This window comes from Ambystoma mexicanum, chromosome 1q (genome assembly GCF_040938575.1).
Source record: "Ambystoma mexicanum isolate Mex_15411 chromosome 1q, UKY_AmexF1_1, whole genome shotgun sequence".
Lineage (NCBI taxonomy): Eukaryota > Metazoa > Chordata > Amphibia > Caudata > Ambystomatidae > Ambystoma > Ambystoma mexicanum.
The window spans coordinates 1,108,444,374-1,108,459,820 of NC_090922.1; the positions used below are offsets into that span (position 1 = coordinate 1,108,444,374).

A 15,447-nucleotide genomic window follows, 5' to 3' on the forward strand; every position below is an offset into this window, starting at 1 on the left:
GTTTTTGAACTGCTTAACATTAATGCCTGTGTGTTTTACTAGATGTGGTTTTAAATAAATCATTATCTCTTTTACACCAAGCTCTGGTCATTGTTTACTTGTTCTACTATGTTCTTTTGACCTATTGTGAATACTCTGTATACTGCCTAACTCTTCTTGAGGGAAGTCTGACTGCTCCGGCACAGCTACCAAGTGAATCTGTGTGGTACGGACTGCTACCAAGTGGGTTTACTGCCAAACACCTGTAGTCTTATATCTTTTGCAGTGGTCCCAGAGGGAACTGCACAGGTTTCTGCCTAACGGGAGCCATTCAAAAGATGAGGAATACGTGGGAGGACACAATCCAATTGAAGAACAAGTTACTTACCCCTGTTAATGTTCTTTCGACTGGTTGTTCCTCTCACATATTCTTCATCGCCCCTCCCAGGCTACCCCGTTATAGAATTTCCAGGTATTACACTTTTACGCTCTTTCAAAGTCTGGTACTTTCTGCAACTCATTGATGCTGGTACTTCTGCAAGAGGAAGGCATAAAAACAGAACTGAAGCGAACTGGCTCTGCGCGTGCTATAAATACCGACGATGACGTTGACTCCGAGATCGAAGCCCTCGAGGGACTTCAAGTTAACCGCATCGATGCAGAGTGCCCTCTGCCGAAACAGCTTTCCAAAGCAGCTTAAGCTGAAAGGAAGATATCAAAAGATGAGGAATATGTGGGAGGAACATCCAGTCGAAATAATGTTACCGGGGGTAAGAAACCTGTTCTTCTGATCGAAATTAGCATCCCTTTCCTTCCAATACATACACCTACAAGTGCTGCACACTGATAGAAACCATAATTGGTACCAATGCTTTTGAAGACCAACCAATAAAGGTTATAGGAGAATTTGAAGCTGAATTGAGTTTTTTTCTTGAAATAAACTGCTGGAATGGTATATATCACGGTGGTTGTGGGGACCTACTATCGTGGGATGATCAAACTTGACTACAAATTAACATCACAAACATGTACTGGTGATCTGGAAGAACCACATAAAGCAATCGCTGACATAATCGCATGGGCGCCTGTGATGATCTGGAAAGGAATGGGGCTTCCTCAGAGGTATCCTTCATCAGAACAAACTAAGGAGTAATGCATAGCTCACCGTAGCCAGGATCAGACTGATTCTACTTGTATGGCAATCTGAAGCGGACAATGAACTTAAGAGGAAGGAGATTGAATGTATAATCGAATCTACGTATTCAGGAGAAGGGGTCGTCCTATCATAGTACTAAGGAAACCAAATGGATCATTTAGATTGCATCGACTTCAGAAGCCTGAAACAAAACGTGGAGGCGCAGAGGTTTCCCCTACAGAAGATTTTGGAATAGACATTAGAAATGACTGGTGCAGTAACGTTTTCGCTATGGCCCTCCGATAAGCATATCAAGTTTGATTGCATCCCCAGTCTGTGGAACTTAACAAGTTCATAGCTGCTTGTGGACTATTTGGGTGAAGGAGGATGCCATTCCGATTAGTGCCTATGGCTAGTGTTTGTCAAAAGATCATGCACAGATCACTGAGAAAAATTAAACGAGTATAGTATTTGGATGATGCAATAGTCTGAGGAGGACATGCAGAAGAGCATAACACAAAATTGAGACGGGTGTCGGACATTATGTGCGATGCAGGCCTAACTATTGTAATATAGAAGAAAAAGTTACTTACCAACTGTAACGTTCTTTCGATTGGATGTTCCTCCCACGTATTCCTCATCTTAGATATATCCTTGCCTTCAGCTCTCTGCTTCGGAAACATTTTTCTCCTTTCCGCCAGAGGGCACTTCCTTCGAGGCTGCGGCGTCGATGTCCCTCAGCGACACCCGTCGAACAATGTCATCGCCTGTATAAGAGCCTCGAGCGCTCCCGCTGGCTTCAGTTCTGTTTTTTCGTATATTGTAGTCAATTGATTTTGATTAATGGCGTGCCTCTTTTGACCCAAGCCTTAAAGGAACTTAAAGTGTAACACACGTAAACTATACTGTGGGGTTGGTTGGGAGGGTCGATGAGGAATACGTGGGAGGAACATCCAATTAAAAGAACATTACAGTTGGTAAGTAACTTGTTCTTCGAATGGATTGTTTCCTCCCACGTATTCCTCATTTTAGATAGACTCCGAAAGCAGTTTTGTCTCGGAGGTGGGAGTACAGAATTTTTCTAATCGTGTACAGAATGGAGTACAGATTTAGCAAACAGACTTCCTTGAGAAGAAGTCGAGTCCAGATCATAATGTTTTATAAAGGTATGCATGGATGACCATGTGGCTGCTGCACAAATGTCTTGTACAGGGACACCCCTTTTTAGTGCTGTCGAAGTTGCCATGCCCCTGGTTGGATGAGCTGTCAATCCATCAGGTGGTTCTTTCCCAGCCAATATATAACATTCTGTTATAACCAAAATTATCCATCTAGATAATGTTTTTTTGGTTACCACCAGTCCCAATTTGCGTCCAGTGTACCCCACAAAAAGTTGATCACACTGACCTATTTTTGCCAATCTTGAAATCTAGAAGCTAAGAGCTCTTCTGGGATCTAGTCTATGTAGCCGCTCCTCTTCTTTGCTTGCATGAGGAGGAGGGTAAAAAGTAGGTAAAGTTATTTTTTGTGACAGATGAAAGTCCGAAACAATTTTTGGCAAAAAAGATGGTTTAACTCTAAGACTTTGTCCTTATAAAAGATAGTGTGAGGAGGACCGCTAGAGAGCGCCTGCGACTCACTTACCCTGCGGGCTGATGTCAATGCTACAACGAGTATTGTTTTCAAAGTAGGGAGACTTAGCGGACAAGAGTGTAAAGGCTCAAATGGAATATATGTCAGAAATGTTAGCACTAAATTCAAATCCCACACTGGAACCTGGAAAGGTATCGGTGGAAATGCATTGTTTAGCCGTTTCAAGAATTGAATTATTAAAGGTATCTTGAAGTAAAATTCTTCTTTGAAGACTGCTTAAAAATGGATAGCCCTGCTAAGTATCCTTTTATCGTACCAACCTGGAGCCCCAGATTAGCTCAATTTAACAGAAAAGATAAAATTGTGGGGATATTACATTGAAATGGGTCCATATTCTTTTCTCTGCACCAGTTATTGAACTTATTCCATCCACACCGATACAGAGATTTAGTTGCTGGCCTTCTGGCCGAAAGCAAAATCTCCATCACGTCATCCGGAAGATCCCAATCCTTGTATCTCAACCTCTCAGAAGCCATGCGTGAAGGTTGAGTGTGTTGACCTCCGGATGGCGAACATGACCTTCCTCTCGCGAGAGAAGATCCTCTCTTCTTGGAAGACGTATTGGAGGGCAGATGGACATGTCCAGAAGGTCCGGATACCACGTTCTCCAGGCCCAATCCGGGGCAATTATGATCATCGTTTTCCTGAACTTTCTCGACCTCCTTATTACCTGAGGGATCACAGGGACTGGAGGTAACACATACAGAAGAGGAAACTCCCATTCCACTACGAATGCGTCTCCTAGAGCTCCTCTCAGGGGAAATTCCCTTGAGCAGTACAGTTTGCACTTCCTGTTCACACTGGTCGCGAACAGATCCACCTGCGGGGTTCCCCAAAGGGCGAAGATCTCTTGAAGGACTCCCTGAGCTAGTTCCCACTTGTGGGAGACTGTACTCTGCCTGCTCAGAGCATCCGCTGCTGTGTTTTGCTCTCCGGCTAGATGAATTGCCGAAAGAGATCCCTTCTTGTATTGCCCAGAACCAGATTTGCATAGCCTCTCTGCACAGCTGCAGTGACCCCACTCCTCCTCTCTTGTTGAGGTAGTACATGGCCACTGTGTTGTCTGTCATTATCAGGACATTATTTCCCCGTACAGAGGGCAGGAAGGCCTTCAGCGCTAGTCTGATTGCCCTCAACTCCAAAAGGTTGTTGTGTAGTTTGGACTCCGATGGAGACCAACGACCGCTGATTGTCAGATCGTTGGTATGGGCTCCCCACCCCGTGAGTGAGGCGTCCGTCACTACTGTTATCTCCGGCTATGGTTGCCAAAAAGATTCCCCTCTGAGAATATGTCTGCAAGCCCACCATTGTAGATCCTGTGCTACTTTGGCTGGAACCTGCAACAGACATGCAGAATGCCATCAGACCGAGCAACCTGAGAAAATCGAAGTCCGAGAGCTACTGGGCATTCTGGAATCTTACCATCTGCAGAATGTGGTGAGCTCTCTCTTCGGGAGGCGAGGCTTTGCCCGAGCAAGTATCCAGGACAGCTCCAATAAACTGGAGTTTCTGTGATGGTATCATGTTTGACTTTTTTAAATTCAGTGAAAGCCCTAGTTTGTAAAGGAAGTGACAAGTCTTGGACAAATGATCATGGGCCTGCTCGGGGAACATGCTCTGATCATCCAATCGTCCAGATAGGGGTAGACCTGAATCCCCCCTCTCCTGAGACTCGCTGCCACCACCGCCATCAACTTGGTGAAAACTCTTGGGGTGGAGGTTAACCCGAATGGCAGAACTCGAAACTTGGGTACTTTCTGTGCTTGAGATGGATTGGCACATGAAAGTAAGCATCCTGAAGGTCCAATGATACCAACCAATCCTGGAGTTGAAGAGCCTGAAGGATCTGAGAAAGTGTGACCATCTTGAACTTGTCCTTCCTTACGAATTTGTTTCTCAAGTCCAAGATGGGTCTCAGTCCTCCGTCCTCCTTTGGGATGAGAAAATATGGGGTATACCAACCCTTGTTACTCTACGCTACAGGTGCATGTTCTATTGCACCTTTCTGTAGCAGGGTTAAAACTTCCTGCAACAGGAGCAGATCCGGATGTTTGACAGAGTTGTATCCCGGGGGTGATTCTGAGGTTTCTTTAGAAAAGGAAGGCAGTAACCTTGGGATACTGTTTCCAGTGCCCAAGCATCTGAGGTAATGCCCTGCCATTCTTCTAGATGCTGTGAGATTCTGCCTCCCACCGGGGTCTTGTGGGTCAAAACCTCAGAGTGGTTTTGCGGCAGCTGCAGCAGCGGCTGAAGTGACAGATGCTGCTGCTGGGGCAGATCTAGCACCTTTTCCTCGCCCCAGAGGACATTTTCTTTGACCTCTTTGACTGGCCTGTCCTCTTCCTTTTCCAATTGAGGAGTAATAACAAAAAGGACGACCCCTCCAGGAAGATGAGCCTGTGTAGGGTTGTTGCCGAGATTGTATTATGGCAGCACTGAGAGATCTAGCCGCTGCTTTGGAGGTCTGCAACTTCTCCAAATTTTCATCCGCCTTGCTGCCAAACAACCTCGAGCCGTCAAAAGGCATATTAAGAAGTCTGGATTGCACATCCGGTGCAAAACCAGACTTTCTTAGCCACGCAAATCTACGTAGCACCGTGCTAGTTGCCATGGACCTACGGATACTGTCAGCTGTGTCCAAACCTGATTGAAGGCATTCTCCCGAAGCCTCCTTGCCATCCCTTATTATGGCTAGAAAGCCATCACGCTCTTCACCTTCTGGGATGTGTTCAGCTGCCACTGACATGCAGTCCCACAGGGTATATGTGAACCTTGTCAAGGTACAGGTTAGATTAGTAGATTTCAAAGCCATACTCCCTGATGTAAAAATCTTCCTAGACCATGCATCCGCCTTTTTATCGTCCCGATCTGGAGGGATTGTACGGTATGCAGCATTTCTTGTGGAAGTGGCTGCTTGTACTACCAGACTTTCTGGAGTTGGATGTTTACTCGGGTATTCTGGATCAAAATTGCAGGGTCTATATTTAGACACACATTTTTTATTAACTTCCGGGATGGCTTCAGGGTGTTCCCATGCAGAACTAACCCATCTCTGCAAAGCAGTGTGAAAAGGGAGAATGGGGTCTTGTTGAGGAGTTCCTGATAGTATATCAGGTATGTCATCATCTTGACAGACTGGTGAACTCCTACCTCTCCCCATAAATTCTGTAACTCTATTCATGAGTTTTCTGTAACCGGCATCAGCCTGCTCTGATGGGTCTGGCTTGTCAAATTCGTACTCTGGAGAAGTGTCCAGACCACTTGCAGTCTGTAAACATTCTTGTAGATCTTCAATTTTTGATTGAGGATTAATTAATTCCTCTGGAACAGATCTTGTGCCAAATTTAATACCAGCAGAGGTGACTTCTTCCTCTTCTGATGATGCTCCCTCATAGATAGATGACATGGTCCTGAAAAAGTCATGTCTATTCTCAGGTTGACAAACCTTTTCTGGTAATGTGGGTTTTTCCCTTATAAAAGGCTTGGGCGTCGACGTAAACGTCGATGGCGCTGATGTCATAACCACATCCTTCAACGTCGTCGAGGGAACCTTCGATGACCTCGATGTAATCGTCGAGGGGGTTGCGGAAACTGTCGAAGGAGCTTTCGGAGTTATCGAACGTGAACTCGACGTAGCTTCCTTCAAAGGAATTTTCGATTCGAGGGCCTTCAAAGTCTTCGATGTCGACTTTGATGGTGTATGTTTCAACGTCATTTTGTTTCCCTCTACCTTCGATTTATGCACTGAAAGGTCTTTTTTTCATGAGGTGATCGAGAAGATTCCCTCGATGACACCCTCAACGACTTTTTATCAGCTTTTCTTGTTTTGGACCTCCCTCTGTCATGTTTTTCGTGGGTAGGGGCATGATCTTCTTTAGCCTTTTTTGAGGGGGTCTGGGGCGCGTTCTCAAAGTTCAAGCATGGAAACTCGAAAAGCTTCCCATTTACTCGGGGAATCATGCTTTGATGGGCATACTATCACCTCCTCCGAAGACGTCGAGGAGGATGAGGGAGATCGATGCCGTCTTTTCTTTGCCTTTTTGGATGACGAAGAAAAAGACGACCTTCTCGATCTACTCCTCCACCTATGCTTTTTACGATACTTTTTCGAAGACTCTGCTGAGTCTTTCCCTTTCACAGTAGACTTCGATGAACCCTCCTCCATCGCCAGTTTACCTCTGCGTTCTTTCAAGGCTTTATGAATCATCGACTGGCACGAACCAAAGTCTTCAATGCGGTGGTCGGAACCGAGGCACCAAAGACAATTTTTGTGTGGATCTGTCTGAGACATTTTCTTTCCACACTTCAGACATTTTTTAAATCCCGTCTTCGGCGTGGAAGGGTTCGAAGAAGACGACATAGCTTTTTCTTCACAAAAGATTGAAGTGCCGTTTGAAACGATCCGAAGCGAAGGTAACGGAAAAACGGAACTGAAGCCAGTGGGCACGCTCGATGCTCTTATACAGGCGATGACGTCGGTGTTCGACGGGTGCCGCCGAGGGACATCAACGCCGCGGCCTCGAGGGGAGCGCCCTCGGGTGGAAAGGAGAACATTTTTTCCAAAGCAGCAAGCTGAAGATAAGGATATATCTAAGATGAGGAATACGTGGGAAGACACAATCCATTTGAAGTGGAAGTTTAGACAGTAGAAAGTGGATTACTTTGTGCATGAACTATCCTTGGTAGGTGTAAGGCTGAAACAAGGCGATGTTGCTGCGATTGTGCAGATGCCAACACCAAAGAACAAAGCGCAACTGGCATTGGTTCTGGGACTGGTAGATTTTTCTGGCAAGTTTGTGAAGGATATGTGCAAAAAACCAAAGCAATGAGATGTCTCATGAAAATAAAATATGCTATTTGGCTGGACTGCAGAATGTGGCAAGGAATTTGAATCCATGAAAATTGACATAATGACGGCACCCACACTGAAAGGGTTCAAAGGGGAGTTGGATGTTGTGATAAATACGGATGCTGGTGAAGAAGGGCAAGGAACTGTATTAATGCAATGTAATGGAAAGTAGGAGCACACAGTGGCATTTACCTCAATGCTGCTCAAAGATGTGAAGACCAGATATTCAGTGATTAAGATGGAAGATTTTGCAGTGGTGTGAGCCGTCAACATTCAAGTCATGTCTGGGAGGAGAGTTTCAGATCAGAGCCGATAACACACCTTTGATGGCTGTGTTTAATTGCAAAGATGGGGTGTCAAGAATAATTACATGGATTACTGTTCTGTAGGTTTTCTGTTTAGAGGTAGAACATGAGGGGCAGGGAAATGTAGCAGCAGATGCCCTGTCAGGGAATGCTTTACCAGAATGTCTGACGACTGATGCAGGAGAATGGGAAGTGGCTGGGGTTGGATGAAGTGTGCAAGGTCAATCATGTGGTCAAAAAAGAGGGATGGATTCTGCATGTAAGGAGGCTGACATTTTGGTTTGATATATGATCAAAGCTGGTTGGCGGAGGTCACCAATCTGACTGTCAAGAAATACAAGAAGGTAAAAGATAAAATGAGTATCCAAAAAGATTATTTATTCAGAGGGCATAGATTGATAGTCCGGAAGTGATGCATGGCAAGGTGGTGGAGTTGGGTCATTAGGGACACTTAGGAATATCAAAGCAAAAGCTTTAATTTGCATAGATTTCTGGTGGCTGCAAATAAATAAGCTTATAGAGAATACCATAGGAGAGTGCAGAGAGAAAGTGACAGTGTTGTATACCAGATCACCACCCATGGCAGTAGTGAAAGGAAGACCAACTTACAGGGGTACCAGTTAATTATATTGTGGTACCCCTAATCACGCTCACACCAGATGAATAGTTCACTCCTCTAGGGAATTAAGGACAAAAGTCTATCTTTTAAGGATAACACTTTTAATATGTACAAAAATGAGGATGGGGTCGGGGGGGCAAAGGACTCTGCCCCTTGACCAGCATTCTGTCCTTCCATGGCTGGCTCCTCCAGACTGGTGCTAAGCAGGCGCCTTATATACTGTTTTACTTGGTCACTGGCCTAGCTCATCCAAAACTGTCCTTCCTTGAAAGGGACTTTGCAGTCTTCTTTCTTGCATGGCCGGGTTCCCATTTAGGACAAAACTACTGAGCATACTGCTGCCTAGGCAAGAATACATTGTAGCTCCTGTTTATCATAATTTCCTATATTATAAACATTTATATATAAACACACCTTCCCGCCATACACTCCACACTTGACTCAATATACGCATATTATATCTGGTCCAGTAATTCTCATTAAAACCTTGTTTTCCCATACTGTTACAATGTTACAATGTGTACATGAGCCCCAGCCTGCCTGGGTGTTTTAATGGACAGGGAACAGCTGCTGAGTTACCTTGCGCTCTTTGCCAGCCTTCGCGAACAGTGCGACAGTGCCTTTAGTCTATTTTTAACACAGGCTGCATTCCTTTTGGGTCAGAGGATTCTGCTCTTTACCGTGCTCTGAGAAATCGAAATACAAAGTAACATTTTTACAAATTCAATCAACTAATAGTTAATTGCACCTTATATTTAAATACTATTTTCATGTAGTGCCTGGCCATGCCTTTGTGTGATTATTTTTGCATGAAAAAAAGCTTTCACAGTGCTATAGTGCTTTCACTGCCTAATTGTAAAGCGCATGGGGGGGGGTGCAGGAAGGCGCTAGCCAAGGGCGTAGCTCCTCCACCAACAGTAGCCATCTTCCCCAATGTGCCATGGGACAAATAGCGGTGTATTGGGGACACTGCTTAATTTGTGATACTCCTCAAGAGGTTTTGAAATTAATTGAAATCCAGTTATACTTAACGTTACTCGCTTTATAATAGATTGACTTAGTTGGTTACCTTCTGAGCAGAACATTTTCCACTGGATAAGTGACTATGCAGTATGATTACAATACTTTACGTGTAATCTGAAGGGCAAGCCAAGAATTGGTATGCCTTTTCCGCAATAACTGGTTGCAATTTTAGTTGACAGACCTGTGGGTGATTGGCAGCATGACTTCTAAGTATTAATGTTTGTTTTCTAGGCAAACATACAACTCACATGGAACCTAACCTACCACCCTGCCATAAAGATGAAGAAGACAGCTTGATTGCTAACGTGTGGGCATTAAGAAATCAGCTCATGAAAACAGAGAGGAGCTTGCAGCACTTAGGGGAGCAGCTTTACAGGTACCTTTCCCTTATGCATGTGTTTTAGGCTGCTCATATAGTCATATCGTATAATGGTAGCACCTAGATTATTCAATCTTGGGTTTTTGCATTATATCACCAGTCGGCTAGAATATGCATCACATTCTTTTTTTAGAAGCATTGTATTTTATTATATTTATAACATGCTTTGGCCAAAGTGTGGTGTACAAAAGGCAACAGTACAATAACATGTAATAGACGAGCACAAAAATAATGAACAGCTGTTAAAAAAAAAAAAAAAGTAGAGTGAAGGGACATCACACTCAAAGGCTTTGATTCAAGAAAAGAATGGAAAGGATTAGAGATCAATGTTAAGAAGACAAGTTTTAAGACTTGAGCGAAATAGATTAAGGGAAAGGGGAAAAGCGGATATCAAGAGCGAGTGTGTTACAGTGTTTAGGGTCAAGGAGAGTGAGTGGAAACTGGATTGAATACAAGGAGGTTTTGGGACAAAGTAGAAATGGGGATCAAAGCAGAGGGATCGCAGCAGGGTATAGAAAGAAAAGAGGGAAGAAAGGTGAGGGGCGGGGCGCAAGACCATGGGTAGATTTAGAAATAATACATTGAAAGAGTAGAGGATGTTCCAATGAAAGCCAAGAAATGGAGCGAAGAAATGGAGTAATGGAAAAATGGCGTGAGAGGCAGCAAAGAGTGCGAATAGCAGAATTGAAAATAGAGTGCAGAGAGCGAAGATGATGGGCAGGAAGACAAATGAGAAGAGCAATAGTCAAGATGGGAGAAAACAAGTGTCAGAGTAAGTAGTAAAAAGTGTAGAAGGGGCAGGATTTCTGGAAATTGTAAAACTGAAATCTGCATGAAGGGGCGATGATGATGTGGGGAACAAAGTTAAGGGAAGAGTCGACCTGACACCCAGATTATGGGTCGAGAGAGGAGGATGAGGAAAAGCGATGGAGAGAGGAGGCAAGGCAGGATAGATGGCGAAGGAAAGAACAGGATTTTGGTTTTGGGACTCTTTAAGTGAAGAATACGAGAGTTAATGCAGAACCGCACAGGAGTGAGACATGAAGAAAAAGAAACATAAATATGAAGAGCATTAGTGAAAGGGAAGAAAAAGAAACATTTGAGTAGTCCAAATGAGGAGATGATTGCAGAATGAGGCACAGTGTAAAGAGAAACGAGGAGGGGGCAGAGGACAGAATCTTGTGGAATTCTGTGTAATAGGGGAATGACAGGAGATTCTTTTCCGGCCTAAGATACACTGAAAGAAAGATTCTCGAGATAAGAATGGAACCAAAGGAAACGAGAGGAGGGTGGGGATGATCTACTGTATAAAATCCCGCCAATAGATTGAGTAAAATAAGGACAGATGATAGCTTGGAATGGCGGGTGGAGAGAAGAGCGTCGGAGACACTGAAGAGCAGTTTTGGTGGAGGGAAGGGGACGGAAACCTGATTGAGCAGGGGGAAGTAAGGCATGAGAATGAAGATGGGCAGAGATTTGAGAGTAGATGATTCGCTCTAATACTTTTGAGAGAAAAAGCAGGAGAGGGATGGGGTGGAAATTAGTGGGAGTAAAGGGTTCAAGAGTGCCTTTTAAGAATAGGAATAATAACACTTTTAAAGTCGGAGGGGAACATAGCGGAGCAGAGAGACGCATCAAAAAGTGAAGTAAGAAAGGGGAGTAGAAGAGGAAATACTTAAGGGATAAGAGGGAAGGAAAGGAGTGGATCCATTGAAATGTTTATTGAAATTTACAGAATTATACAGCACCTTAGCATATAATGACTCCAAAGCCACCTCTGCATCAAGGCATACTCGCGCCATACAAACCGGTTGACTGTTCCATGGTCATTCGCAAGTTTGTAAGACATTTTTGAAGCAAACCGGTGAGACCAGATGTGGAGGATGAAAGGAAAGGTTGCCCACTGAGAATGAATTCCACATTAATAGATGTACTACTGCAAGTTTCCATGCACATTTTGGATTTGTTAAACACTAAACACTACTTCTGCTTTAGAACCGCTCTCTGAAATGTAAATATTTTGGCCGTTCTGTTAGAACCTCTCCAATATAAAGCAAACCTCACTAGGAAGTTTTGTAACCACTCCAAGCCACAGAATGAAACGCTGCAAACCATGCCGAATCTCCTAGTCCCCAGGCACCTCTGGTTCTTCCTTATGGGGCTCTTTTGAGCTTCCATGCTGCTTCCGTAACCCAAAATACATAGCTTTTATTTCCAATGGAAACTTTTGCCGCAAATTGAAGGCTTGCCTTACTTCCTAAAGTCTTAAAACCCTTCCTGAAGGTCAGGAATCCCACTCGACAGGCCTCTCACATGAGGTAACAAGTACACCAGTTTGCCCTCCAAAAACAATCTTATAACAACAAGAATTCCAAAAGCTGTAAGAAATCAATTTAACCTAATTTCATTAATTCATGATAGGTATCAAAGATATCCAAAAATTATTTAATTACCCTGAGTAACCCAAATATATAATCTAATGAGGTAAGTAAGAGAAGAAAAAGGGAAAAGGATTTTTTATGTTGAAATAAATAGTGTTTTTTATTAAATAAAAAGCACACACATTATTCAAAATATTGAAAAATAATTTTTGGGATTGAAAATCAATATGAAGGACAATACATGAGCAAATACCCTATGAATAGATATTCTGAATAGTGAAATACATGAACAAATCTCCAAAAACAATCTGTCTTTTCTTATTCACAGCAAATAAAATTCTTACACTTTCCAATTCATCCGTGACAGTTGACAGACTAGTTGTGTCTCTCCATTTTGGCTTCATGGTGGTTTTCAAGGATCTTGGATGCCCTCCTTCCTAATTCCTAAGGGTCTATCCTTGGGTTTACGGTTCAGTAAATATGGGATTTTCTATGTAATCTGACTTTCTTCACCCTTCAATTGTATCACAGTGCGCATTGGCTTTAGTTTTTCCAGTGTTTCGTCCGTCTGGTCAAACCTAGTTTTGAGGAAATGTATGATGCTCTCTTTTTTGCAAAATCTCCATTATACCAGTTAAGGATCATGAGTCATTTCTGAAAAACGTTTCCCCACTGTCGTTTGTCTGTGTTGTTTTTGGGTGTGTGTCTACTACAAATTTACTTTTTATTCTGCTTGATAATCCTTAGATACTTGGGTAAAGAGGCATTAGGCAGGATGGCTGCTAAGCTTGTCAAGAAGAAGTCTTGCTTACCAACATTAGGTGTCTGTAAGGTTCTTGGCTACATTCTTTTATTTATTTGTGCAAACATTAAAAAGAAACCTTAAACAAATCATAATGAACAATTAGACATAATGATATATATATTACTGTGGCAGTAGGCGCACTATAGTTAAGTATCAAGTTCCATAGGAAGCTCGAAAATTGAATTGCTATTAGCCTTTGACTCGCATGATGGATTCGGCTGATGTTTTGCAACCCCGTCCATCCCCCAAAAAAACTTTGGGAAAGATCGTTTAAAAAAGAAAGCTATTAAGAAAGTTTATGAATTCAGTGTTGGCTATTATGAAAGTAAGGACTCCATGGATTGGCTTGAAGTATTTATTACATTAAAAGTGCACAGATAACATGACTGCAGTCCCCTTTCTTCAGGCGCATCTCAAACTGCCACCACCCTTAACCTTCCACATTCCAAGAGTCTTTGCTAACTTTCGACCCAACATATTCCATACTGCAGGCAGGGCTGTCTCCGTATGCTAATGTAAACCGGCTGTCATGGTGCAGGCAGCCAAAACCCTGAAACTGGTGGGGCCATCCTGGACTTTGGCCCCCTTGGGGGCTTATCCGGCCTCAGCCAGGCTTACCTGGACTCCGTCCTGGCGCCAGGCTCATGGAGGTGTTAGTTACATGGTCCATTAACTTGGCTCTGAGAGGCTGAGCCATTCAGTTCAGAGTTTGGTTTGGAACTACTTTACCTGAGAGAAGGGATACGGAGAAGAGGACTATTTTCTTGGAACTACTTGCAAGGCTATTTAAACCGCACTCAACAATCTGAACACGCTTTGCGTTATTCTGCACTCCTGCAGCGTAACGCTCACCGTGTCGGATCAGTTCTTGCTTCCTTCTGCCACGCCCATCCAGAGTCTTCCATCCATCGGCACCTGCTACCAGAGAATTACAGGAGTTATTTAAGCATCGAAGGCCTTAACTGCAGTGCATCCAGATCTCATCTCCTGCTTTCCCACGGACCGCTGCATCTGCAGAACAAAACGAAAAGCACCCTCTCGGGTAATTACTCGCCTGATCAGCCCGCTCCAGGAACTTCATCGGACAGTTCTTCACTCAGCAGCGCGCCACCACTAAACGGATCTTCTAGTCTTCTTCCTGGACTTGCGCCGTACCTGCTGAACAGAAAAAGACAAAATAGGTTAGTCGCACGTAGCAAAAGAAATCTACAGAGGCGAACATTCGCGCGCCCACTCAGCGCAATACTTACCGGCTGGAATCCTGAGCATCATTGTCAGGAGGGTCATCCATCATCCGAAGGTCGCTTAACAACGCACCTGTAAGACAATAACGGATATTAGTTATCTTTAACAGAAAGACTTAAAGGCAGTCATTCCAAGCAGTTATTGGAATAGAGACTTACCTGCTTACTCCCGGGCCTTCTACTTCAGCAACTTCCATCGGATCAGTGACGTAACTCGATCCAGGAAAGACTGTGAACCGCGCCCCTGCCAGAGTGTGCAGGACAGAGAGCTCGCCCATTCAAAAACAAAGGTGAGCCAGAAGAAGTGAAGGATAGACCAGAAGGAGGTGAAACCACTGACCAGCTCCCTTCGGTAGCTAATATCTTGTTTCGACTTGCAGGCTAACATCTCCTGAAGCAAGGACTAAGGGGAGATGCAAGCTAGCATCACCAGCCAAGCAGAGCAGCATCAGGACAGACAACACCCTACGCACACGAGCATGCCCCCGTGGAGACCAGGTGAGCATGACACCTGCATTGCATGCGGGCTTGTGTGTAAATGGGCCCTGGGTTCGTGTTTAGCTTTAAAAGGCGCTGTCCAGCATACCGTAGAGGCCTTTCAGTGCGAGAAGTTCCAAGGGACTTGATATGCTCCGCCAACAGGGAACGCAAGCGTGTGGCGGAGGTGTTTTCACCTCTATTCCTGCCAGAAGGCCCCCACAGTACCGCAACTGGTGGGCAGGGCGGATCCTGATAAAGGGTGCCCATGTGTGGTGCGTAGAGAAGCTCCCTTGGAACCAGAGCGGGCTGAGAATCTCCCGGGGAATCGGAGAGGGCAGCAAGGCTCTCTGTGTGCTGATGGGATGTCCCCTAAGGCTGTCCTTATCTCTGGCTGGCCTGTTTCTCTCCCCAACCCTGGGTCGATAGTGTGTGTCCGCCTGGAGCTGTGGGAGTAAAGTTGGGCAGTGTATTCCGCGCTGCCGGCACTGCTCTGTTAAAACAGGGTCGGGGCGCTCTCACACTAATCCGCGTGGACTGGCTTCGAGGCAGGCGGGGAAACGCATATTTAAAAAAAGGTGTGGCAGAATACTCTCCG

At 44.4% G+C, this 15,447-nt stretch overlaps 1 protein-coding gene across 4 annotated transcripts in view; it reads left to right on the forward strand.

Annotated features, from left to right (window-relative positions):
* CCDC18 (coiled-coil domain containing 18) overlaps positions 1-15,447 on the forward strand; it is a 2,185,916-nt gene that overhangs the window by 137,591 nt on the left and 2,032,878 nt on the right. For all 4 annotated transcript variants that reach the window (XM_069641832.1, XM_069641829.1, XM_069641831.1 and 1 more), the window contains exon 2: positions 9,795-9,939. In XM_069641832.1, the coding sequence (XP_069497933.1) occupies positions 9,812-9,939 (128 nt within the window). In that variant the 5' untranslated portion in view covers positions 9,795-9,811. The remainder of the gene's footprint in view (positions 1-9,794; positions 9,940-15,447) is intronic.